Source organism: Dasypus novemcinctus, chromosome 10, assembly GCF_030445035.2.
Source record: "Dasypus novemcinctus isolate mDasNov1 chromosome 10, mDasNov1.1.hap2, whole genome shotgun sequence".
NCBI classification, from domain to species: domain Eukaryota; kingdom Metazoa; phylum Chordata; class Mammalia; order Cingulata; family Dasypodidae; genus Dasypus; species Dasypus novemcinctus.
Genome location: NC_080682.1, coordinates 778,324 through 805,593, shown reverse-complemented (window position 1 = coordinate 805,593; position 27,270 = coordinate 778,324). Strand labels below are relative to the sequence as shown.

Below are 27,270 nucleotides of genomic sequence, written 5' to 3'. Positions count from 1 at the left end.
GAGACAATGGCCTATTCAACAAATGGTGCCTGGAGAACTGGATATCCATATGTAGAAGAATGAAAGAGGATTACCATCTCACACCTTATACAAAGATCAACTCAAGGTGGATCAAAGACCTAAATATAAGAGCCAAGACCATAAAGACCTTGGAAAGCAGGGTAGGGAAACATCTACAAGACTTTGTAATAGGTAATGGCTTCATGAACATCACACCAAAAGCACGAGCAGCCAAAGAACAAATAGATAAATGAGACTCCTCAAAATTAAAGCCTTCTGCACCTCAAAGGAGTTTGTCAAGAAAGTAAAAAGGGAACCTAGACAATGGGAGAAAATATTTGGCAACCATATATCCGATAAGAGACTTATAACTTGCATATATAAAGAACTCCTATATCTTGAAAATAAAAGGATAAACAACCCATTTAAAAAATGGGAAAAAAAATTTAAACAGACACTTCTCCAAAGAAGAAATACAAATGGCTAAAAAGCACATGAAAAATGCTCCAAATCTTTAGCTATCAGGGAAATGCAAATCAAAACTATAATGAGATACCACCTTACTCCCATAAGATTGGCAGCTATGAAAAAAACAGAAGAATACAAATGCTGGAGAAGATGTAAAGAAATGGGAACACTCATCCACTGCTGGTGGGAATGCAGAAGGATCCAACCATTCTGGAGGACAGTTTGGCAGTTTCTCAAAAAACTAACCATAGATTTGCCATATGACCCAGCAATACCACTGCTGGGTATATACCCAGCAGAACTGAAAACAAGGACACAAACTGATATATGCACACCAATGTTCATAGCAGCATTGTTTACTATCGCCAAAAGTTGGAATCAACCCAAATGCTCATCAAAAGATGAGTGGATCAATAAAATGTGGTATATGCACACAATGGAATACTACTCAGCTTTAAGAACAAATACACTACAAACACACGTGATAACATGGATGAATCTTGAGAACCTTATGTTGAGTGAAGCAACCCAGGCATTGAAGGACAAATACTACATGACCTCAATGATATGAAATAAGTAAACCAAGCTGTCTCAGAGAGCTAGAGACTGGAAGATAGGCTTACAGGAAATCAGGGGGTAGAGGAAGGATGTAAGGTGACACCTACATGGGGGAAATCTATGATAAGCTGGAGGTAAGTATGTGTACAAGGAAGAGATAAAATGGGGGCATAGGGTCACCTTTGGGTGGGGCTTTGCAGGCTTGAGTGGGGCTAGGGATGGGCGGATGGGTAATATTGCCCAAGAAACTGGGGGGAGGGTGGGGCAACATACGAACATAGAAGATTGTCAGGTGTTGGTTGAGAGTATAATGCTGAGAAAACCTTTTCAAAATATAATTAGGAAAGGTACCTGTTTAAGATACTCAAAGGGGATAATCTGACACAGGACAGGGAATATCTGAATGCTCAGAGTGGGTTATACCATTGGGTAGAGACCCATATAATGAGAGTGAAGGTAGACCCACATTCTGGGGAGGACTAATGCCATCAAATAGAGGGAACTGTATCTCTCAAGAGAAAGGGCGGTTCCGAGGGCATTAGGGCAGTTGAGCAAGTAAAGCCCTCAACACTGTTGCAAGTATCTCTGAACATGGCTCCTCAAGAAATGAAGATTGACTGTCACTGTGGGCCCCAAGGGGAGGGGGAAATAGATATTGAATAGATGGAACCAAAGTAAATGTGAGGGCAAAAGAAGTGTTTCACAAGAGTACACAAGGATGGATATAAAACATGTAATATTACACCAAAAACATATAGGGGACGACAGACTAATAATATAAACCATAATGTAAAACATAGGATAACTAAAAAATTTAGAAAACTGTATAGCCTAAAGTATAAACCACAATGTAAACACAAATGTCACCTTGTTTGAAAGCTATTGTCTCAATATCAGTACATCAGTTTCAGTAAATATCATATGAATAAGTTAAAAGATTATCGCTGTGGAAGGGAAAAGGTTTTATAATGGATATGTGGGAGTACTGTATATTATATATATGAATTACTGTGATCTAAGGCTCTTGTGAAGAGAAGCTCAATAATTAGGAAAAGAAAAAAGAAAAAGATAGGATGTAGAATTTTTCCAAAGCAATATGTATTCTATACCTAACCTTTAAACTCATCGCTATATTCCATTTTACTAGTAAGGGAACCTGGCATTATATTGGGCTTCACTTTTCAGGAAGTTTTGTATCACAGAGAGGTTCAACAATGGCAGCGGAGGAATACTGGTATGGGATGTTATTGACAGGCGATATATGGTTGACAGGGAGTTATTCAGGGCATGTATCCAGGGTGCATGGAAATGTTTGGATATACTCATAGTGGAAACAATTAAAAACAACAGCTGGGGGAGTACTGGGTTCCTGGCCGGGGGTGGGGCTCTGTTGTGGTCCTAGGGGAGCAGTGGCAGTCCCCAGGTGCAACAGTAAGGACCAGGAAGGAATGAGGGTCCCACAGTGAGCTCCTGATACTAATGACTATGCTTGTGAGCCTATACACCTGGAATAAGAACAAGGCCTAGAGCAGCACTGTGCCTAAGAGTTCCCTCCTAACAGCCTCCGTGTTACTCAAATGTGGCCAGTCTCAAAGCCAAACTCAGCATGTAAATGCAATGCCTTCCCCCCAGCGTGGGACATGACACCTGGGGATGAGCCTCCCTGGCGCCGAGGGAATCACTACCAAGTACCAGCTGATGACATAACTAGAAAATGACCTTGAATTAAAGATTCAACTCGGACCAGCAGAATATCCCTGTCTACATATAATAACAGGAGTTAAAAATGCTGTTTGACCTAAAGTAAGGGGGAAATGGAAAGGACAAATGAGTTCATATGGCTATGAGTCTCTAAAAAAGAGTCTGGAGGTTGCCAGAAGGATTGCCCTTATGCACACCTGAGCAGAGTCTCAGAGACAGATAAAGTAGATACAACCCTAGATATTGGTCCTTTTGAGGGTTAAAGAGACCCACAGGTTCTATGGTCATGGCAGATGGGGTTCACTGCATGTCAGCTGGCCCTTCTTTGGAGCTGGTGTTTCTGCATGATGGAGCTGGACTCAGATGGGATCTCTTTTCACAAGCCTTTCATGCTACTTTACGGGAATTGTAGTTGGTGCTGGGGTTTAAGATATATCTAGGGGATTTGAATCTCTGGACTGACAATATGATAGCCAGGCCCTGAGTCTCAACAGACTTCAGCTCCTACACTCTGATTTATTGGACTTACCCCACTCAGCTAACATGGAGTTGAAGAATGTCAACCACCACACCACGGAGCCTAGAGTGCCTACAACTGAAAGCAGGAGGATTGCATCCAGTATCCATGTGGAATCTAAGCCCCCTCTTGACATAGATGTGGAATGGACACAACCAAGCCAAGGTCCACAGGAAGGAGGAATACAGTAAGGATTAGAGTGGACTTAATGATATCCTATTCATGAACTATTGTGGTTAATAATCGAGAAAATGTGGAATTGGTGTGGAAAAAGTGGCCATGGTGGCTGCTGGGTGCGGGGAATGGGAGGAAGAGATGAGATGTGGAGGCATTTTCGGGACTTGGAGTTGTCCTGGGTGGTGCTCCGGGGACTATTGCCGGACATTGTATGTCCTCCCATGGCCCACTGGATGGAACGTGGGAGAGTGTGGGCTATGGTGTGGACCACAGGCCATGGGGTGCAGCGATGCCCAGAGATGTACTCACCAGATGCAATGGATGTGTCATGATGATGGGGGAGAGTGTTTCTGCGGGGGGAGTGGTGGGGTGGGAGCGGTGGGGGTGAATGGGGACCTCATATTTTTTTAATGTAATATTTTTAAAAACTGAATAAATTGAGCAGAATTAAAAAAAAAAAAAAAAGAGATTCACAAATAAAGTAGTAAAAAGTCAAAATAAAAAAGAGCTAAAACTGAAGATCTAACTGCACAGCTGGAGGAACTAGTAAAAGAACAGCAAACTAATCCAAAACCAAGCCAAAGAAAGAAATAGTAAAAATCAGAGCAGAAATAAATTAAATCAAGAACAAAAAAAAACAAAACAAAACCAAAGTTGGTTCTTTGAAAAGATCAACAAAATCAACAAACCCTTAGCTAAACTGACAAAAAAAGAGAGAAGATGCAAATAAAATCAGAAATGAGAGAAGGGACATTACCACTGACCCCACAGAAATAAGAAAAATCCTAAGAGGATACTATGAACTATATGCCAAAAAACTAGACAATGTAGATGAGATAGACAAATTCCTAGAACCACACGAAAAACCGATACTGACCCTAAAAGAAATAGAAGACCTCAACAAAAACAATCTCAAGTAAAGAGATTGAAACATACATCAAAAACCTCCCAAAGATGAAAAGCCCAGGACCAGATGGCTTCACAGGTGAATTCTACCAATGATTCAAAGATGATCTAATACCAATCTTGCTCAAGCTCTTCCAAAAAATTAAACAGAAAAGAACATTTCCAAACTCATGCTATGAAGTCAATATCACCCTAATACCAAAACCAGATAAAGATACTACAAAAAAGAAAAAAGAAAATTACAGACCAGTATCGCTAATGAATACAGATGAAAAATTCTCAACAAAATACTTACAAACTGAATCCAAAACACATTAAAAGAATTATACACCACAATCAAGTGGGTTTTATTCTTGATATTTAAGGGTGGTTCAACACAAGAAAATCAATTAGTGCAATAAACCATATTGATAAATTGAAGAAAATTCACATAATCTCTATTGATGCAGAAGAGGCATTTGACAAAACACAGTATCCTTTCTTGATAAAACACCCCACAAGATAGGAATATAAGGAAGCTTTCTCAATATGGTAAAATGCATATATGAATACCCACAACTAACACTGTACTCAATGGTGTAACACTGAAAGCTTTCCTATTGAGATGAGGAACAAGACAAGGATGCCCACTGTCACCACTGTTATTCAAAATTGTGCTAGAAGTTCTAGCTAGAACAATTAGGCAAGAAAAAGAAATAAAAGAAACCTAAATAGGAAAGGAAAAAGCAAAACTTTCACTAATCATATGGTAAGATCCTATATCGAGAAAATCCTGAAAAATCCACAAAAAAAGCTACTAGAACTAATAAACAAGTTCAGCAAAGTGGCAGGATACAAGATTAATACACAAAAATCAGTAGCATTTCTATACACTACTGATGAACAATGTGAAGAGGAAATAAGGGAAAAAAAATTCCATTTATAATAGCAACTAAAAGAATCAGATATTTAGGAATAAAAAACTTAACCAAGGACATAAAGAACCTGGATTCAGAAAACTATAAAACACTGCTAAAAGAAACCGAAAGACTTAAATAAATGGAAAGACATTCCATGTTCATGGACTAGAAGACTAAATATCATTAAGATGGGAATTATATCCAAACTGATTTACAGATTCAATACAATCCCAGTAAAAATCCAACAGCCATTTTTGCAGAAATGGGAAAGCCAATGATCAAATTTATTTGGAAGCCCCGAATAGGCAAAATGTCTTAACAAAGTTGGAGGATTCTCACTTCTCGACTTTAAAGCATATTACTTAGCTACAGTGGTAAAAACTGTATGGTACTGGCGTAAAGATAGACAGATTGACCAATAGAACCGAATCAAGAACTCAGAAGTAGACTCCCACATCTGCAGTGAAGTTAATTTGACAAGACTGTCGAGCGCACCCAGTTGGGCCAAAACAGTCTGTTCAACAAATTGTGCTGGGAGAACCAGATATCCACATCCAAAAAAAAAAAAAGAAAGAGGACCTCTATCTCATACCTTATACAAAAATTAACTCAAAATAGATCAAGGACCTAAATATAAAATAGCCATAGAACTCCTAGAAGAAAATGTAGGAAACATCTTCCAAGATCTAGTGGTAGGCGGTAGTTTCTTAAACCTTACACCCAAATCATGAGCAACTAAAGAAAAAAATAGATAACTGGGACCTCCTCAAAATGAAACTTTTGCACCTCAAAGGACTTTGTCATAGGATGAAAAGGCAGCTGACTCAACGGTAGAAAATATTTGGAAATCACGTATCTGATAAAAGTTTAATATCCGTGATATATAAAGAGATACTACAACTCAACAATAAAAAGACAAACTACCTGATTAGGAAATGGGCAAAAGACTTGAACAGACATTTGTCCAAAGAGGAAACACAACTGGCAAAAAAAGACATACAAAAATGTTCAACATCACTGGCTATTAGGGAAATGCAAAACAAAGCTACAAGGAGAGATCATTTTATACCTATCAGAATGGCCACTATTTAAAAGTCAGAAAACTACAAGTTGGGGAGGATATGGAGAGACAGGAACTCTTTTCTGTTGTTGGTGGGAATGTAGAATGGTACAGCCACTGTGGAGGACTGTTTGGCAGTTCCTACGGAAGTTGAATATAGACTTGCCATGTGACTGGGCAATACCACTACTGGGTATATACCGGAAGACCTGAGAGCAGTGACACAACAGACATCTGTACACCGATGTTCAAAGCAGTGTTATTCAAAACTGCCAAAGATGCAAACAACCCAGGTGTCCATAAACCGATGAATAGATAAATTGTGGTGTACACACATGATGGAATATTATACAGCTATAAAAAGAAATGAAGTTGTGAAGCATATGACAACACAGATGAAGCTGGAGGACATTATGTTGAGTGAAGCAAGACAGACACAAAAGAGTAAGTATGATATGACTGCGCTATTATGAACTAAATAATATCGTGTAATGTCATGAACAGAATATGGGTCACCAGAAAATAGAATGAGGTTGGAGAATGGAAAGCTGAGGGTTAATCTGGGCAGAATTGGTAAAAAGATTGTTTGTAAATCTTTGGAAATGAATGGAAATCATGAAAGCAAGTCATAGTGTTTGTAACCAGCAGTGCTATTAGATGGGTATGACAGCGGTTGAAGGGGATAGTCTAAGGTCATGTACATTACTAGAAGGAAAGCTAAAGAATGTAACACAGGACTGTATGTCATGTGAAAAATTAGTATGTGTAATATTGCATATATAAGACTATTATTACAAAATATAAATACAAATAAACTAGAGACAAACAGAATAGCAGCAATGTATAGCAGCAGAAGCACAGAGTGATTGAGAGGTGATGAGTTTTTGCTTTTTTTTGTTTTTTATTATTATTGGAGTAATGAAAATGCTCTAATAATAATTGAAGTGATGAATGCACAACTATGTGATTATACCAAATACCACTGATTGTACACTTTGGATGGATTTATGCTTTATTAATATGTATCAATTAAATGGATTTGTTTAAAAAAAAAGCAAAAATGGCAAATTTTAAGACATATATGTTATCACAATAAAATTTATTTTTTTAAAATTAAAACAAATTAATTTAAATAAGACCAACTTGTTTTCCATAATTTATAAATCCTGTGTTCCTGTATCTCTCCATCCCTGCCCCTTCATATTACAATTGTCAGGAATTACCTCTTTATACATTTTGTGGCCATTAACCTAGATTTATAATTACTGCTTTATGCATTTGCCTTTTAAATCATATAGGAAAAAAATATTTTCAAAATGTAAAAAAAAAAAAAAGAGAAAAAGTAAAAAGAAATCATATAGGAAAAATAGAGAAGTTACAAATGAAATCAAAAGTACAATAATGTGGGAAGTGAATTTGGCTCAATGGATACGGCATCCGCCTACCACATGGGAGGTCCAGGGTTCAAACCCAGGGCCTCCTGACCCTTGTGATGAGCTGCCCACGCGCAGTGCTGATGTGTGCATGGAGTGCCCTGCCACACAGGGGTGTCCCTCACATAGGGGAGCCCCACGCGCAAGGAGTGCGTCCCGTAAGGAGAGCCACCCAGCGCAAAAAAAGTGCAGCCTGCCCAGGAGTGGTGCTGCACACACGGAGAGCTGATGCCACAAGATGACACAACAAAAAGAGATACAGATTCCCGGTGCCACTGTCAAGAATATAAGCGGACACAGAAGAACACACAGCAAATGGACACAGAAGAACACACAGCAAATGGACAGAGAGTGCAGACAACTGGGGGGGGGGGAGCGGGGAAGGGGAGAGAAATAAAAATAAATAAATCTTTTTTTTTTTAAAGTACAATAATGTTGGCTGCTACATTAACCTAGGATGCTACCTTGATTAATATTCTTTATTTTTCCTATGGCTTCGAGTTATTGTCTGGTGTTCTTTCACCAGCCTGAAGGACTCCTCTGGCAGTCTGAGATTATTTTATGAATCCCCAAAAGAAATGCTGTGTTTTAAACTGGTCCATTCCGGTGGGTGTTGTGGGGTGACTGATACTGAGTCTCCACCCTCTTGCTGCATCTGATGTAAACGGATCAAGAACCTAAATCTAAGACGCAGGATAAAGGAGCCGGCAGGCTGACCCTGCCAGGAGAGAGAGGACTGCAGGATTGCTGCACCAGGAATCCCCAGGAGGGGGGCCACGGAGCAGCTCAAGGGAGACCAGCCCTGCTGTGCACCCTCAGCTCAGGGCTGAACTTGGGAAAAACGCAGGACAGCCGAGACCGATGTAGGAGGCCAGGAGAGACGAGTCCTGTGCCTGGCTGCTCACAGTTGAGTTCAAAGAGGCAGGGGCCTCCGCAGAGACTGGCGGCCACCTTGCTTCAACACATGGCAACACCAGGATCAACGTAGTGACACTGGGGAGAAAGCACCTCTCACGGAGCCCTGAGTTGGACTTTTCACGGCCTCAGAACTGTGAGCTTTTACCCCAAATAAATATCTTTTATAAAAAGCCAACCCATTCCTGATACTTTGCATCAGCAGCCTTTGGATAAACTAAAATAACTCCCTTTAGCTTTTCTTGTAGGGCAGGTCTACTGGTAATGGACTCGCTGCTCAGTTTTTGTCTATTTGGAAATGTCTTAATTTCTCCTTCATTCTTTTTTTTTTTAAGATTTTATTTATTTATTTAATTTCCCCCCCTCCCCTGGTTGTCTGTTCTTGGTGTCTATTTGCTGCGTCTTGTTTCTTTGTCCGCTTCTGTTGTCGTCAGCGGCACGGGAAGTGTGGGCGGCGCCATTCCTGGGCAGGCTGCTCTTTCTTTTCACGCAGGGCGGCTTTCCTCATGGGCGCACTCCTTGCGCGTGGGGCTCCCCCACGCGGGGGACACCTCTGCGTGGCACGGCACTCCTTGCGCACATCAGCGCTGCGCATGGCCAGCTCCACACGGGTCAAGGAGGCCCGGGGTTTGAACCGCGGACCTCCCATATGGTAGACGGACGCCCTAACCACTGGGCCAAAGTCCGTTTCCCTCTCCTTCATTCTTGAAGGGTAGCTTTGTCCAGTAAAGAACACTTGGTTGACAGGTTACAGTGTGGCTTGTTTTGTTTTTTCTTTCCAGACTATAAATACACCATCCCATTACCTTCTGGCCTCCATGGGCTCTAGGGTGAAATCAGCTGTTAATGAGGACCCTTTACATGTGACCAGCTGCTTCTCTCTTGCTGCTTTCAAAATTCTGTCTTTGGATTCAGACAATATGCCTATGACGTGCCTCGCTGTGGACCTCTAGCTTATCCTGCTTGGGATTTGGGGTGTGTGTTGATCTTTTTCATCAGATCTGAGAAGCTCTGGGACCATATCTCTTCACCTTCCAGACCCTACAATATCTACGTTAGTACTTGTATATCCCACATGTCCCTGAGACTCGGCTCATATTTCTTCATTCTTTTTTCTTTTTGCTCTTCAGATTGGATAACTTCAATTGTTTTATCTTCCAGTTTGCTGAGCCTTTCTTCCATATGCTCAAATCTGCTGTTGAGTCCCTCTAGTAGGGGCCTTCATTTCAACTTGTGTACTTTCCAGATCCAAAATTTGTCTGGTTTCTTTTTATAATTTCTAACTCTTTATTGATATTCTGATTTTGTTCAGAAACCATTTTCTTAATTTCCTTTAGTTCTTTGTCCCGGTTTCTTTATCTCCTTGAACGCATTTAGAGCAGCTGATTTAATGTCCAATGTATGAGTTCCCTCAGAGAAGGTTCCTGTCAAATTGTTTTTTTTCCTGTGAATGGACCATACTTTTCTGTTTTTTTGTATATTGAATTTTTTTTCATTCATAACTGACATTTTGAGTATTAGGTTATAGTAACTTACTCTGGAAATCTAATTCTGTCACTCCTTGGGGATTTCTGATTTTGCTTGTGAAGGCTGGGGCCATCTGTCTGTGACTTTTCCAAACACTGTTAGTTCCCAAACTGGGGAAGTGTCTCTTTAAATCCCTCCACAGCCTGCACTGAAACCATGGCAGCTCTTAGTGGTGTCCCCCCAGCAACCAAAAGCAGTGATCAGCAGTCAAAGGGCAAAACCCCAAGTTTTGGAAGACAGAGTCCTTACTGCCCACTTGGCATCAGCAAGCTGCACTAGGGACATGGGCTGCCATCCCCACGCTGCCAGCAAGGAGGTTAAGGGATGAGGGATGGCAGCCACTGCGCTGAAGGTGAAACTCACCGAAATTTACCAGGCTCTTTAGCCAGCTCTTATCTGGACAGTGCAAGTGCTCTCCTAGAGGCCAGATTCCAAAAAAGTTCATTTAGACAGTTCCTCCCAGTTCAGTGGTTGTTTTGGAGGGGGGACCGATTCCTGGAGCCTCCTGCTCCATCTTCCCTTAATCCCACCCTTCCCTTTTGAGGGTGAACTCACGGGCCTGCGTAAGGCGCTGTAAGGTTCCCCAGCACATCAAATACAGGGATTCCTGCAGCACCAATCGAAACCAACAGGCAGCTTCTTATACTTGATGGAAGGGAGAGTGTATGTCAAGAAAGTGGCAAGAAAAGAAATGGTTACCTTATTAAAAGCACCTCACCTGGAAAAACAGCTCTTCCCCTCTGTATTATGTTTTCTTGAAGACATCTGTATTGGGGGGAGGGGAGTAATGACTCTAAGCATGTGGAGCTCCCAGAGGAAAGCACGGAAGCCTGTGTCAAACCCACAGTGTCTGTGTCAAAGGATGGGCTAAAAAGGACCTAACAGGAAATTCTACATGCTAGTACATGGACCACAAATGTTATGCTCTAAATTCGCACTTGCAGACCACCTTGCGTAGAAAGAACACTCACGATCTGTTTCTCTGTGTACCGGTTGGAGCTCAGCAGGTTCACAGCCTCCATGTGTCCAAAGTCAATGTCGTGGCCAAGGAGGAAGATGAAAAGCAGCTTGCAGACATACTTCTTCTTGCTATAGCCATCAAGGGCCTTGTCACCTACAGAAAAGTGAAGAGAAGGTTTTACTCCAGAGCAGGGGTGGGGGAGGACAGAGGGGCTGCCAGCCTGGAGAGCAGAGGCCGGCCTTGGGCCACAGGCCCCGCTGGGCCCCGCCAGGTGGGCTGCAACCTGGGGCCAAGTGTGAACACCACCTCTAAAACCAGTGACACCCTCAAAATTTCAACCTGAGGGGCTTCTCTTTTTAAAAAAACAAACACTTCCCACCACCACCATTGGTGGGCACAGAATCGGGCTATATGCCCTCGCAGGACCTCACCTCCAACCCACCATGACCTCCTCAGTCTCAGGCAGCTGCACGTGCAAGTCCCACCTTTAAATAAGTTCATCGCTAATTCAGGCAGACGAGCATACTCTAAATATACTGTTTTCCATTTCACAAGTTTTAGGACAAAACACCATCCACAAAATCTGCAAGAAAATAGGCGCCAGCAGACCTGTGCCTCTCTGCCCTGACCATGGCATGGCCAAGCACCTCACTAGGGGTCACAGCAAATTCAAAGGAAAAGACCAGGAAGTGGATGTGGCTCATCTGATAGAGCATCCACCTACATATGGAGGGTCCAGGGATCGATCCCCAAGGCCTCCTGACCCATGTGGTGAGCTGGCCCCCATGCAGAGCTGCCAAGTGCAAGGAGGAGCACCCCTACGTGGCGGTGCTCCATGCGCAAGGAGTACGCCCCAGCAAGGAGAGCCGCCCCGCATGAAAAAAGCACAGCCTGCCCAGGAGTACCCCCACACACACAGAGAGCTGACGCAGCAAAAAGAGACGCAATTTCCCAGTTCCACTGGATAATGCAAGCAGATGCAGGAACACACAGCAAATGGACACAGAAAGCAGACAACAGGGGGAAAGGGGAGAGAAATAATTAAAATAAATCTTTCTTTAAAAAAGGGAAAAGACCACTCCACATTGCTAATTCAAAGGCCAGAAGAGTGTGGAAATCTTTCCCAGAGTTGCCCCGGCCTTCTCACTCAGCAAAGTTCTGGTGCGATGGCTGCAATCACAGGCATGAAGGCACATGTGGCTCAGCAGGTCACCAAGGAGCTGAAGAGGGGCGTGCACAGCGCTTGGGTCCCTCTGAGCCCCCGAACCCCACTGCCAAGGAGGCTGTCACCTGGTCCACGTGCTTCCAGAGAAGAGCTCTGGCACTTCGCAGAGGTGCTCGGAGGAAGGCCCCAAACCAGGCAGCCTGCTGGGTGCCTGATCCTGGGGACAGCTCAAGAAACCGCTTCTCTTCAGCAGCGAATGGGCTGCAAACCCGACCTGGCTCCAATGTCCCTGGAAGCCCATCTCCTCCCAAGCCCAGCTCACTCACCTGGTTTGCTGCTCCCGAACACCGGGTGCAGTCAAGGCACCCCAGCCCTGCCCCTGCCAGGCACCCCAAGTCTGTGGGGGTGAGGCACCCCCTCACCCACAAAGCAGCATTGCTTTAGAGAAGGCGCTGCCCACGGCCAGCGGCACCAGCAGCAGCGAAAGCCTTCCTCAGCAGGACCGCCCCGCCAGCGCCTCCCCCACCCCACAGCCCTGCGCCGCCTCAGACCACCACAGCCCAAACTGCTGCTCTACCCCCTCCCCTCAGACACCTTCTCCAGCAGGCATTTGTTTGTTTTAAAGGTTTATTTTATTTCTCTCTCCCACCCCCTCATTGTTGCACTTGCTTTGTCTGTTCATCTTCCTTTTTTCTTTAGGAGGCACCAGGAGCCAAACCCTGGTGGGAGGAGGCCCTAATTGCCGAAGCCACCTCCACTCCCTGCGTTGCTGAGTCTCTCCTTACGCTCTTCCTCCCATGTCCTTGTCCCGTCAGCTTGCCGTCCTGACTCTCTTCTCTAGGAGGCACCAGGAACCTCTGCTCCCTGCTTTGTTGTCTCTCACCACGTTTTCCTCTTGTGGCATCTTCTTGTTGCATCAGCTTGCCACCCTGCCTCATCATGCCAGCTCACTGTGTTCTTCAGGAGGCACCAGGAACTGAACCATGGACCTCCCGTGTGGTAGGTGGGAGCCCAGTCGCCCGAGCCACATCCACCTCCCCTACTACGAGTTTTAGCACATCTAAAACGGGGAAAGAGCAGTGTCAGAAGGGGAGATCTAACATCCCCAGCCAACATGAGGCTGTGAAGACCCCACAGAATGTTCCTTCAGGGCATGTAATCCAGCACTTCAGAGACCCCTGCAGAAGTGGACAAGCTGTGCTGTAAAGCCCCTCCTCTAGAACGTGCCAGACACAAGGGAACCGCAGTGGCCGCACAGCCGAACCACACTGCAGACAGGCTACCGCCAAGGCAAGGAAAACGAGGAGTGAACCTCTGGAGGGCTGACCACAACCCGGTTCTGTCAGGGATCCAACGGAAAATCCCCCGGGGAATACACGGCCCAGGCCAGCTCCCGTCCAGCCTGGCGAGCTGGCAACCCCTGCCCTCCACAGCAGGCACATAGCGGGGCCCCTGCCCAGCACCTCCCCAGGCACCCCTCCTCTCAGGGGCTCCTCACCTGCTCAAGAGTGACCCTTAGGGAAGTCTGGCCTCTGCCTTCTGTCCAATCCCAGCCCTGAGTCCTCTCTCCTGAGAACCCCAGGGTCCCTGGAGGACAAGGGGGACCTCTGGAGATGGGAGGAGGGGTGCTCCCAGAGGATACAGCTGCCCGGCCCACCCCATGCTGTTCTCCAGCATTCCTGACGGCAGAAGGGGCCATCGTGATTCCCCAAGGGGGGCCGCCATTTCCACACCAAGGCGGAGCCGCACTCCAAGGGTTTGGGGAGCTTCTGCGTGGGGGCGCCAGCACCCACTGCAGCTCACCCTGCTCCAGCCCCTTCCCCAGAAAGCTTGAATCATCAGCCTTTGGGTCGGACACGTCATGTTGTGTCGTGGCCCCTGAGCAACAGCCACGGCAGGCTGCCGGGGCACACCCAGGGGTGGGGGCAGGAGCAGGAAGCGCACACAGCGGGCTCCTGGGCTCTGCCAGCGCCTCGGCTGCAGTGAGGGGGCCTGGCCTTCAGCACTCCCTTCAGGCTCGAGGAGGTGCCCTGGAACACCCTGCTCACTGCCCATGCCCTCAACGCTCACTCCTGTCAGGAGAGCGAGACTGCTGGCTTCACGGTGACCACACTCCCACAGGCGACACAAGACGAGACCCCACCTGCACCTCTACCTCCTTGGGACCCAGTGGGTCCGCCCACACCCCTCAGCACACAGCCCATGGCTGCCGAGATGGGGCTCAGGCCAGCTCCCCAGGCCAGACTCACTGCCACGGCTCAGGGTGCTCCTGCCTCCGCACCCCACCAGGCGCCTCTCCTGCGCAGCAGGCACGGGGCCACTGCTGGAGAGGGGTGCACCTGCAGGTCCAGCGCCTGCCCGGGGGTCGGTGGCCAGGGATGGCACTCGGCCCTGCCCAGTGCCCAAAGGCGGCTCTGATGGATGTAGGAAGACCAAATACCTGAAAGTAACTTGTTTCTCTCCCTGTTGCTAGGATACAAAGAAAAGAATTGTATGTAAATCAGAAGGTAATGAAATGCAACCCTCTCTTTGCGCCAAATTCCACATTTGGTGGTCAAGAATATCCTGTTGAAGCAAAAAAGTACGGAAACCAGCTTCAACCAGTTGGCCAGATCTGCGCAGAAGCAGCCCCTTGCTGTCCTCACTTCAATTGCTTAATTAACATAGTGAAATTCCCACCCAGGGGTGGAGCTATCTGCCCCTGTCTTGATCATGCAATGTATGTGCAAGCATGATTTCCTGAACATACTAATCATACAATTATATAATCAGCTATGTGTGTTCATCCATATGCATAAAAACTAATGCATAATCAAAGCAAATGCTAAGTAGTAACTTGGGTATTTAAACAAGAGTGGAACTGCAGCACAGGGAGTCGGGTCTGAGTCACTTTGGACTGGCCTTGGCTCCTCACCTCTACAGACGTAATAAATGTGAGTTTGCCTAACTCTCGTGTTGAAGTTTTCTTCACGCCGTCTCTGGTTATCTCCAAAAAGGCCTTGCTTTGAGGCCTAACAGCTCCACAGCAGCCTCCCTGCCCACCCTCAGGTGGGACCCAGCCCCCAGGAGGGCCCGCCCGGCCCTGCGCCCCAATCCCGCCAGCCGCCTGGGCCTGCCTGCGCCCACACTTTCCGCGCACTGCCTCCCACCCTGCAGCTCCTTAACCCAAGCTTCCTAATCCTGCACAGTGAGCGTCCCTCGCTAACCTGCGGCCTTCTATCACCTGTCTTCAAAGAGCTGGGGTCAGACTGGGCTGGAACTGTTGTTGGAGATGTGCCACGCTGGAAACAGGCAGGGGACAGGATCGCCTCCGTGCCCTTGGCTCGCTCAGAAGACAAAGGAGGGCGGGATGGGGGGGCTCCCTGGTGGCCGGGCCGGCAGGGCTCCGCAGGCCCCTCGGGTGCCAGGCCCAGCAGGCTCGGACACAAAGCCAGGCCCTGATGCGCCACTGCCCACACTCCACTCGCCCTTCAGGAGCATCTGATTTCAGTGATGTCCCAGGGGGAAGCATCCGCAGCCGCAGCACCTGGATGACACACACCATGATGTGAAAAGAAAGTTCCCGAGTCCTGCCAGCCGTCAATAAACCATTTTTCCTTCTCAAAATCATTCCTGAGTCCTGGCCTCTCTACACTCAAGTAATTGAACTTCTCTCAAATTCTACAACAACCACACAGGCACCAAGACAGGCTGAGTGGGGGAGCAACCACAGCCTCCCCTGTGCGCCCGCACACGTGCATCCCTCTTCCCTGCAAGCTGTCTGCTGTGCCACAGCCATACCCCCAGCACTCAGGACAGTCCTGGGAGACTTTTGTTGATTAAGAAGAGGCCCACCCAAGTCAAAGAAAAGTAAAATTCAGTACCGGGCTACGAACAAATGAAGTTTAACTGTGAATTGGGAAAATAACTACATTAAAATAAAGAACAATAAGTTTTTTTGGTTTTAATTCGAAAAGTCTTCAGCAGCAGTTAATAAAATCTATGCAAAATTTAATTGCTTTATCTGCTTTCTAATATTAAATATTTACTACTTCTGCCTTTAAACTGTTTATTATTTTAAAACATTTATCTGCCTCCAACTTTAGCCCTATTGGCAGGTACACTGTTTTCTGCACTGGAACTTTAATATATATTAACTGCTTCTCTGAAATAAGTAGGAATATTTCTTCAGTTTTCCCTTTTAAAAGAACTTACCTTAAGCAAGTTGCTATATTAAATAATTTTAAGGGGGTTCACTATAAAGTCACATATTTTAAGAGGTTTTGGAGCACTGTAAAGCCAACAAGAAACAAACTTCTGAAAGCACAGTTAATGCTTTTTCAAATGGTTTCATATATCCCAAATTGTTGAAAAATAAAATCACATAACGTCTGGAATTTGTGTCAAAACAACAAGGGTGAGTGTGGGGTCTGTGGCTGGCAGCTCTAGTTGTGCACGAAATGCTCTGTGGCAGTGAAAAACAAAGCAGGCTTCCGCCCCATCACCCCATTTCATTGGCAAAAACCTGCCACACTAAGGATCCCAAGCAAGCGCTGGAGAACAAAGGCCAGGCGGCACCCGCCTGAGTGTCCACTGGACGCAGCCCTTCCCAGCTACTGCCCACCCTCATCCAGAGACACCACTGGGAGAGCGACCAAAAGCTTCCGAACAGCGTTCCATGTAACCCTGCTCATGTTTCTTTTTAACAGTGCCAAAGAGGAAGGAAGCATTCCCGTTGCTCCATAGCAACAGTACACAGATTGGAAGTCCCTTCTGGAACGTGGAACTGAGCTCCGCGGCTTCCGGGAGCAGGGCAGCAGCAGTATGGGGCCAGCCAGGTGTCCCACACGTCCACATGCCGCCAGCCCTGCCCACCAGGCACGCACACACACCAACACGCCTCCAGCCCTCCCCACCATGCATACACACATGCACACACGCCCACATGATGCCAGCCCTGCCCACCACGCACACACACACATGCACACACGCCCACACACCGCCAGTCCTGCCCACCATGCACACACACACGTGCTCACACGCCCTCATGCCGCCTGCCCTGCCCACCACGCACGCACACGCACACACGCCCACACGCCACCAGCCCTGCCCACCACGTGCACACACACACATGCACACACACCCACACGCCGCCAGGCCTGCCCACCATGCACACACACACATGCACACACGTCCACATGCTCCACACACCAGTGTCCACGAGACTGCCCAGGAGACCCAGGGGGCGAGGACCAGGCTGCTGTGAGCCACGGCCCCCCGAGGCGCAGCCCCTCATCCAACCGCAGCAACTGGACTGTGCCGGGCCTCAGGCAGGGCCCAGGCCTCGCTGGTAGTGACCAGACAGGCCTGCACAAAGGCCGCTCAATTACACAATGGCATAACCACGCAGGGAGCATGTCACTGGGAGTGAACACGTCCTTCCTTCCAACAAAAAGACCCTGCTCTGACCAAAAAAAAGGAAATCATATTTTAAATCACGCCTAATGGTCAATGGAAAAGGGTCAGATGACACTATTATATAATCGAATTATTCAAAAATCAGCCTTCTTTTAGCCAAACATCTTTTTATATTAGTATTTTTTAAAACAAATTAATAGATACTGCATAAATTTTAAAGCATTTCTTAGAAGCACTTATGATATAAATTATTAATTTTTCCCCAAACAAAAGACTAAGAATTCTGGCTATAGGCCTATCCATAAATCATACTGGAGAAATTAAAATCTTTAAAGATATTTCCCACTAAAAGGTGAGAGAGTGCCTTAGAGAAATGGCTGGTCCAGGTCTGAGACAGGAAACCCACAAGGTAAACCTGGACATCCTGCTCATCTCAGAAAGCAAGAAAACTGTCACAGACTGTGGCACTGCCAAAAGTGAGGCCATTTCAGCACCAAATGAATTTCTGCAAAGTGCTGGAACACATCAAGTACATGAAAATTCTAGTGGTTAATTACACTCAGAACTTGCCAGTTACCTCTGAAAGCTGCAAGGGCACCATCCATAATTATGAAAACTATCAAATGAGGAGGAGGATGTATGCCTTTCCTCTGAACTGTAACTTGAATAACCAAAAAGTTGATAAAGGGAAAAAGTTCTTTTTAGAAAAACTCTGACCAATAACAGAGAAATGCCAGAATAGCTCTATTTTCTATGCTACAAAAGCCGCAGCTGGGAAGCTGGTGAGGGGCCCCGTCGTGGCCAGTCAGGCTGACAGCACCAATCCCATGCACCTTGCGGGTGCCTACCACTGGGCTGCGGCATGGGGGGGCACCCTTACCTACCCCTGCTCACCGGCTGATCCCTGGCTCCGGTCAATCATCCTTGACGGTAGACCCACCCTGGTGAACTCTCCTGACGGGAACCTGCCCTGGGTAGGGGCAGCACCCTCACAGTCTGGCTGCAGCCCCTGTGCTCTTCTAAATACCCCCTTGGAGTAGGGCCAGGGAACATTTATGGGTTCAATTCAAAAACATAAGTCACCCCACCTCTTCCTCCAGTGGCCCTGACTCCCCAGCACAATAGGCGGCCAAGTTCCAAACAGCCCTCAGTCCAAGCTCTCATGCTCACAGAAGGCTGCATGTACCCCGGACCCATCAATCGAGCCCCCTGCACCACCGTGCAGGTGTCACTCTGCCACAGCCCACTTCAGAGCCCAAAGACTCTGCCACCCACTCCCCTCCCCAGTCTGCACCCAAGGCCCGTCGCTCTTGGGCCCCGACATTCCAGCCGCCGCTCCCCTTTCAACTACCGTTTAGGATCCTAGCATGACTCTGGCTGGCACACCAGAATGCCACCCGAACTCGACCCACTGTTTTCCACTGACCCTGTTAGCCTGGAAGCGACCTGAGAACAGCAACGGCTCTGTCCTCTCTGGGTTCTCAGAGCCTAAGACAGTGGCCACACCGTCAACAAGGCAGACACATTCACCCACAGGGTTCAAGGACTTCGGGGTGGGCGTGTCTAAGCTGGCTGTTCCACTAGGCATGGAGGTAAACTAGAGTGTAAGTTATTAGGTGACAAGGAGGGTTGAGAAGGGGTACCATGCTTAACATATTTAGAAGTTTTAACTAACCTGATTATGAAAATCTGGAAATGGATAGAGTTGATAACACATTAGAGTAGCAGCTAGTTTATAAATGCAATTGTGCCTGAAAAGAGTAGTCGAGGAACGTAAATATCATTGAAAGACAGCTAAAGAATAGTCCAGGGACCGAAAAACCCAGAAGTGGTTGAGAATTGTGGTTAACAGTACAAAGGCAAAAATGTCCTTCTGTGAACTAGAATGGATGTTCATCACTATTGCAGGGTGGTGGGAATGTGGAAAAGCACGGGAAAATACGGTTCATGTAACCTACGGACTACAGTTAACAATGTGGTATGTTGGTGAAGGGGTGTTGTATGGGAACTCCACACATCCATGACTGTAAGTTCACAACTTCTGCATTAAAAAATATACTAAAAAATAAATTAAGAAAAGAAAAAAAAATCTTCCAACAAAGAAAAGGCAAGGACGAGATGGCTTCACAGATGAATTCTACCAAATATTTCAAGAACAAGTAATACCAATCCTGTTTCAATCCTTCAAAAAAAAACTGAAATGGAAGTAAAATTACTAAACACATTTTATGAAGCCAACAGCATCCTAATACCAAAGCAAGGAAAAGCATTGTGGGAAACTGGCTTGCCTGTTCCCTATTTGTTGTACACATCCTCAATTATTGTAAACGTTGCTGTGCTGATGAGGAGCAGCTACTCTGGAGTTCCTAATAAATATGATGCGAAAACTAGGGTCAAGGCTCTCAGTTCCAGAAACTCTGAGTCCTCTGGTCCCATCTTTATCTCCTCTCCAATGTCTCTCTTTCTGTCCTTTTATTTTGTAAAGTTCTGCATTGCCTTCCCTTCAAGCCAACCTATCGTGAGCTGACTGCAGCAGAAAAGACACCACAAGAAAAGAAAATTACAAACCAATCCCTCTAATGAACATAGAAACTAAAATTCTCAACAAAATACTTGTAGATTGAATCCAACAGCACATTAAAGTAATTATACACCACAATAAAGTGGGTTTTATTTCTGATATGCAAGGGTGATTCAATATAAGAAAATCAATTAACTTAATACACCACACATTAATAAATTGAAGGAAAAAGCCACGTGACCATCTCAATTGATGCAGAAAAGGCACTGACAAAATCCAGCATCTTTTCTAGATAAGAACACTTAGAAAGATACACACAGAAGGAAAATTCCTCAACACGATAAAGGTCATATGTGACAACCCCACAGCCAGCATCACACTCAACGCGGAAAGGTTGAAGGCTTTCCCTCTAAGATAGGAAGCAAGACAAGGATGCCCACTGTCACTGCTGTATTCATAATATTGTGCTATAAGTTGTAACAACAGCAATTAGGCAAGAGAAAGAAATAAAAGGCATCCAAACAGGAAAAGAGGAAGTAAAATTCTATTTACAGGTGACATGATCCTATATTAAGAAAATTCCAAAAAACTTAAAAAGAAAATTCCAAAATATCTACGACAAAGCTACTAGAGCTAATAAATGAGTTCAATGAAGTGGCAGGATACAAGTTCAACATGCAAAAATCAGCAGCATTCTATACACTAGTAATGAGCAAGCTGAGGAGGAAATCAAGAAAAAGATCCCATTTACAATAACAAGAAGACTCAAATATTATGAATTAATTTGGGCGGCGGAATTGGCCCAGTGATTAGGGCGTCCATCTACCACATGGGACATGGGAGGTCCGCAGTTCAAACTCTGGGCCTCCTTGACCTGTGTGGAGCTGGCCCATGCGCAGTGCTGATGCGCGCAAGGAGTGCTGTGCCATGCAGGGGTGTCTCCCGTGTAGGGTAGCCCCACGTGCAAGGAATGCACCCCGTAAGGAGAGCTGCCCAGTGCGAAAGAAAGTGCAGCCTGCCCAGGAATGGCGCCGCACACACGGAGAGCTGACACAAGATGACACAACGAAAAGAGACACAAATTCCTGTGCCGCTGATGACAATAGAAGCGGACAAAGACAACGCAGCAAATAGATACAGAGAACAGACAACCAGGGTGGGGGGGGAGGGGAGAGAAATAAATCTTTTTAAAAACAACATTAAAAAAAAAAAGGAATTAATTTAACCAGGAATGTAAAGAATCAGTATTCAAAATAAAAACACAAAACCCTGCTAAAAGAATCAAAAGACTAAACATCGTGAAGATGTCAATTCCACCCAAAATGACTTCTACATTCAACACAATCCCAATCAAAATTCCAACAGCCTACTTTACAGAAAGAGAATAGGCAATCGCCAAAGTTATCTGGAAGGGAAAGTGTACCCAAATAGCCAAAAGCACCCTAAAAGAGAAGAGCGATGTGGGGGCACTCTCACTTCATGACCCTGAAGCACATTACAAAGCTACAGTTGTCATAAACAGTGGAGTATTGGCATAAAGACAGACACACTGATAAACGGAATCGAACTGAGAGTTCAGAAATGGTCTATGGAGCCTCTATAGTCAACTAATTTTCTTTTTTAAGATTTACTTATTTTCATTTATTTCTCCCTCCTGTTTGCTCATCTTCTTTTCTCAGGAGGCACTGGGAACCAAACCCAGGGCTCCCATGTGGAGGGAGGCACCTAATCGCTTGAGCCACCTCCGCTGCATTTGTTGTGTCTTTCATTGTGTTTCCTCGCTGTGTCTCTTAGTTGTGTCATCACTGTGTCGTCTCGTTCCGTCAGCTCACTGCGCATCACCCAAAGCACAAGTAACAAAAGAAACCATAGGTTAACAGGACCTCCTCAAAATTAAACATTCTGCACCTCAAAGAACTTTGTGAAGAGGGTAAAAAGGCAGCTGAGTCAATGGGAGACAATTAGAATCCCCATTTTCCAGGTGAGAAACCAGGTGCCAAGTCCAGGCAGCTTGTATGCCTCAGAGCAGGAACAGGAACCCAGGAATGGTCAGCGCAATCAGAATGTCCTCCCTTAAGAAGAGTGAAAGCTACAGACCCTCCCCCAGAAACGCACACGCAACACGCAGGCCACCCCCGCTATGTGGCAGGTGAACACACCCCAACAAGCACGCTCTTAACCCAGAGGACTGGAGGCCTTATAAAGAAAACCCTCGAGTCACAGGAGAGAGGAAGGGGTGGTCACTGTGGATGGCAAGCCAAGGGCCCAAGACTGTGGGCAGTCAGCCCCAGAACTCCGCAGGGGGAAAACCCACCACTTCTGGACTTGCAGGGTCGAACTGGGAGCCAACATCGTTTCCCCCCACCCCCCCACCCCCCACCCCCGCATTTACACCAAGCCCCCCGTGCTTACACGTGAGAGCAGCCTGGCAAATGAGAACAGCTCACAATTCCACAGACCTTCTCTAGAATGCTTAAACCTGGCTTTAAAATCAGGAATCACAACGCTTTCCCTAGGGCTCAGCAGGGACTATGGCAATTAGAAACAATTCAAATTCCACTAAGTTTTGCCTCATGATAATTCAGGTTATTCATCCTCAAGCACTAAAAAGCACCCATACCAAGAAATCCTGGGCACGTGGGGGCTGTCTTCTGCCTGCCCACATCTCCTCAGGGCTCTGTCCATGTCCCCTGCTCATGCTCAGCGATTTGAGGCAGGCCTCAAGCCGGTTCAAAGCAGCTGAAAAGCTCGGGCATTTTAAATGGAGTGATGGCCTTTCAGAGACTGAAAACACAGCACAAGGCTTTGTAATTCTTCAAAGCAAGGGTCATCAGGGCTGAAGAACACATTGACACTGGCTACACAGGGGCTCGCTTTCTGGGGTCAGGCTGGCCCGCTGACAGCCACCTGGCAAACCTGCCCACTTCCACAAGGGGTCAGGTGGCTGTGCACACCTGCCAGGCCAAGGCTTTGCGGGAGGCAATACCTGCACACAATTAATGGTTATTTCAACTCCAGGAAAAGACAGCCTCTTTCAAAGGGGACCACACTCTCTACCCAATCAAATGTACACCATCCCAACAACTCAGGAATAACTCACAGCTTAATTTTAAACTTTCAGGTCTCGCAGAGTCAGAATAACAAGTGGTTACTAACCAAGAACTTAACTTTGGTTTGAGGTGAAAAAGTAATGAAAATACTAAAATATTAGATCCTAACTGTATGAAATATACAACAGAAAATGAAAATACTAAAATATTATATCCTAACTGTATGAAATATACAACAGAACATTTCATGGAAAAGGTTAGACACACTTACCTTTAAATTTTGATCTAATATTTGCCAATTCTTTGTTTATCCTCTTTATTTCTGCTTCTTTACTTTTGCCTAAAAAAAAAAAAAAACCACAAATGAATTCTTACTTTGATTCCAAAACAATTTCCCCTTTCCCCGCAACAAAACCGCCGTTCAGAGAAAAGGCAGAATCCCTGCTTTCAGGAGGGGAGTCCCGCAAAGCCTCCGAGACAGTGCCCCTTGGACAGCAGGAGAAGAGCCCCCAAGAGGCGGCCAGCGCCTCGGCATGAGCCTGAGGAAAGAGCTGGTCTGCCCAGGCCCAGCCCACTCTCCCGAAGCGAGCCATTCCGCAAGCCCTGCAGCACGACCGCTCGGCCTGGAGGGTGTCAGTGCACTCTGGGGTCTTTTTGTGGAACTCAGGTAGCACTCATTACACCTAAGTGCCTTTCACAGAAATCCTTATTAGCTAACAATAGTTTATTTCTCAAGCTGATTTTCACTGCCACAGATAACAGGCATAAAACCTCAACTACCATGGGTCTCTGGCTTTCTTTCCTTAGAGAGACCCTAACCTATCAAACCTGAAAAGTGCGCTTTTATAATATTCAATGAAGACTGGGACTTCTCCATTGTACAACAAAGGGACAGAAAGTAAATTACATACATATTACAGCCAAACTTGCTATATCCTAAATCTACTGCTGGACCTGCATTAATTCAATGTGTGCATGTGTACAACACACCAGACACGGAGTAAAGACTGAACCATGTTTAGGTTTACTCCACCTGATGAGCTGTGGACTGAGGTCCAGCACCCAGGTGTGTTTACTACACCTGATGGCCCAGTACCTAGGTGGGTTTACTCCACCTGACAAGCTATGGAGTGAGGCCCAGCACCCAGGTGTGTTTACTCCACCTGACAGCCTAGCACCCAGGTGCATTTATTCCACCTGACGGCCCAGTACCCAGGTGGGTTTACTCCACCTGACGAACTGTGGACTGAGGCCCAGCACCAGGTGCATTTACGCCACCTGATGGCCCAGCACCCAGGTGGGTTTACTACACCTGATGGCCCTGCACCCAGGTGGTTTTTCTGGGTTACACAGACTTAAAAAGGATTTAAGAAAGGGTTCCTATCCAGAATATGGAAACATTTTTATAGTGGATGGTGGTGATGGTAACATAAAATTGTGAGCACAATTAACATCCCTGAAATATGTATCTGAATGTGGTGAAAGGGAAAACGTAAGACTATATACATGGTAACAGTATTCATTTCTTAAAAAGTGAATGTAGGGAAACGGACTTGGCCCAGTGGTTAGGGCGTCCGTCTACCACATGGGAGGTCCGTGGTTCAAACCCCGGGCCCCTTTGACCCGTGTGGAGCTGGCCTATGTGCAGCGCTGATGCGCGCAAGGAGTGCCCTGCCACGCAGGGGTGTCCCCGCGTCGGGGAACCCCACACGCAAGGAGTGCGCCCCGTAAGGAGAGCGGCCCAGCGCCAAAGAAAGTGCAGCCTGCCCAGGAATGGCACCGCCCACACTTCCATGCCGCTGACGACATCAGAAGTGGACAAAGAAACAAGACGCAGCAAACAGACACAGAGAACAGACTACCGGGGGAGAAGGGGGAATTAAATAAATAAATAAATCTTCAAAAAAAAAAGTGAATGTAATTAACACCACTGAATTGGATATTTGAAAATATTTCAAATGAGAACATTTAGGAGAGTGGGTATGCCTCAGTGGTTGAGTGCCAGCTTCCCATGTGCAAGGTACTGGGTTAAATCTCTGCTACCTCTTAAAAATTATATAAATAATTATATAATATAATATAAATAATATATTATATATAATATATAATATAAATATTGTATAGGACATACAGTATAAAAATAAACAAAATACAGTAAAATGAGAAATTTTAAGGGGGGGGGTGTGGATGTATTACCAGATCAAAAAGAAAAAAAAAATTGAACTATTCAACACAAACAGTGAATCCTAATGTAAACTATGGGCTATAGTTTATAATATAATTATAATATTGGCTCGTTAATTGTAACAAAATTCCCACTAATAGGAAGTGTTAATAATAGGGAAAATTGAGTGTGTTAGCAAGGTGGTAGGTGGAACTCTGTAATTTCTACATGATTTTCCTGTAAACGTTCAACTAGTTTAATAAAAAAAAAAGATACCAGCTGATGACCTAACTAGAAAATGACCTTGAATTAAAGGTTCAACGCAGACCAGCAGAATATCCCTGTCTACATATAATAGCAGGAGTTAAAAATGCTGTTTGACCTAAAGTAAGGGGGAAATGGAAAGGACAAATGAGTTCATATGGCTATGAGTCTCTAAAAAAGAGTCTGGAGGTTGCCAGAAGGATTGCCCTTATGCACACCTGAGCAGAGTCTCAGAGACAGATAAAGTAGATACAACCCTAGATATTGGTCCTTTTGAGGGTTAAAGAGACCCACAGGTTCTATGGTCATGGCAGATGGGGTTCACTGCATGTCAGCTGGCCCTTCTTTGGAGCTGGTGTTTCTGCATGATGGAGCTGGACTCAGATGGGATCTCTTTTCACAAGCCTTTCATGCTACTTTACGGGAATTGTAGTTGGTGCTGGGGTTTAAGATATATCTAGGGGATTTGAATCTCTGGACTGACAATATGATAGCCAGGCCCTGAGTCTCAACAGACTTCAGCTCCTACACTCTGATTTATTGGACTTACCCCACTCAGCTAACATGGAGTTGAAGAATGTCAACCACCACACCATGGAGCCTAGAGTGCCTACAACTGAAAGCAGGAGGATTGCATCCAGTATCCATGTGGAATCTAAGCCCCCTCTTGACATAGATGTGGAATGGACACAACCAAGCCAAGGTCCACAGGAAGGAGGAATACAGTAAGGATTAGAGTGGACTTAATGATATCCTATTCATGAACTATTGTGGTTAATAATCGAGAAAATGTGGAATTGGTGTGGAAAAAGTGGCCATGGTGGCTGCTGGGTGCGGGGAATGGGAGGAAGAGATGAGATGTGGAGGCATTTTTGGGACTTGGAGTTGTCCTGGGTGATGCTCTGGGGACTACTGCCGGACATTGTATGTCCTCCCATGGCCCACTGGATGGAACGTGGGAGAGTGTGGGCTATGGTGTGGACCATAGGCCATGGGGTGCAGCGATGCCCAGAGAGGTACTCACCAGATGCAATGGATGTGTCATGATGATGGGGGAGAGTGTTACTGTGGGGGGAGTGTTGGGGTGGGGGCAGTGGGGGTGAATGGGGACCTCATATCTTTTTAATGTAATATTTTTTTAAAAATGAATAAATTGAGTAGAATTTGGAAAAAAAAAAGAATAGGAAAACCATTTGGGGTATATGAGAATTCTAAGATTTTTGCAATTTTTCTTTAAATCTAAAACTATTCTAAAATAAAAAGTTTATTAAAAAAAAAAGGAAAGAAACTGAATAAATGAGGGAGAGATTAAGACATTCCCAGAGAAAAGCTGAGGGAATTCATCACCATGAGACCTGCCCTACAAGCAGTGCTAAAGGGAGTTCTTCAGACTGAAAGGAAAGGTTACTTAGACAGTGGTTCAAAGCAGCATAAAGCAATAAAAACCTCTGGAAAAGGTAACCATCTAGGTAATTATAAATGCTAGGACTATAGCATTGTATTTTTGGGCATATAACTCCACTTCTTCTTACAGGTGCTAAAATGCATAAAAGTAATGATATATTTGTGGTTGTGGATGTAGCATGT

At 45.6% G+C, this 27,270-nt stretch overlaps 1 protein-coding gene across 4 annotated transcripts in view; it reads right to left on the bottom strand.

The window, feature by feature from the left end:
• AP2A2 (adaptor related protein complex 2 subunit alpha 2) overlaps window positions 1-27,270 on the bottom strand; it is a 113,156-nt gene that overhangs the window by 50,460 nt on the left and 35,426 nt on the right. For 2 of the 4 annotated variants that reach the window (XM_058304891.2, XM_058304892.1), the window contains exons 2-3: window positions 23,527-23,595; window positions 11,133-11,275 (exon numbers count right to left, since the gene is read on the bottom strand). In XM_058304891.2, coding sequence (XP_058160874.1) covers window positions 11,133-11,275; window positions 23,527-23,595 — 212 coding nt within the window. Of the gene's footprint in view, window positions 1-11,132; window positions 11,276-15,493; window positions 15,809-23,526; window positions 23,596-27,270 lie in introns of those variants that run through there. The other 2 variants (XM_071217886.1, XM_071217887.1) reach the window with 1 other exon arrangement.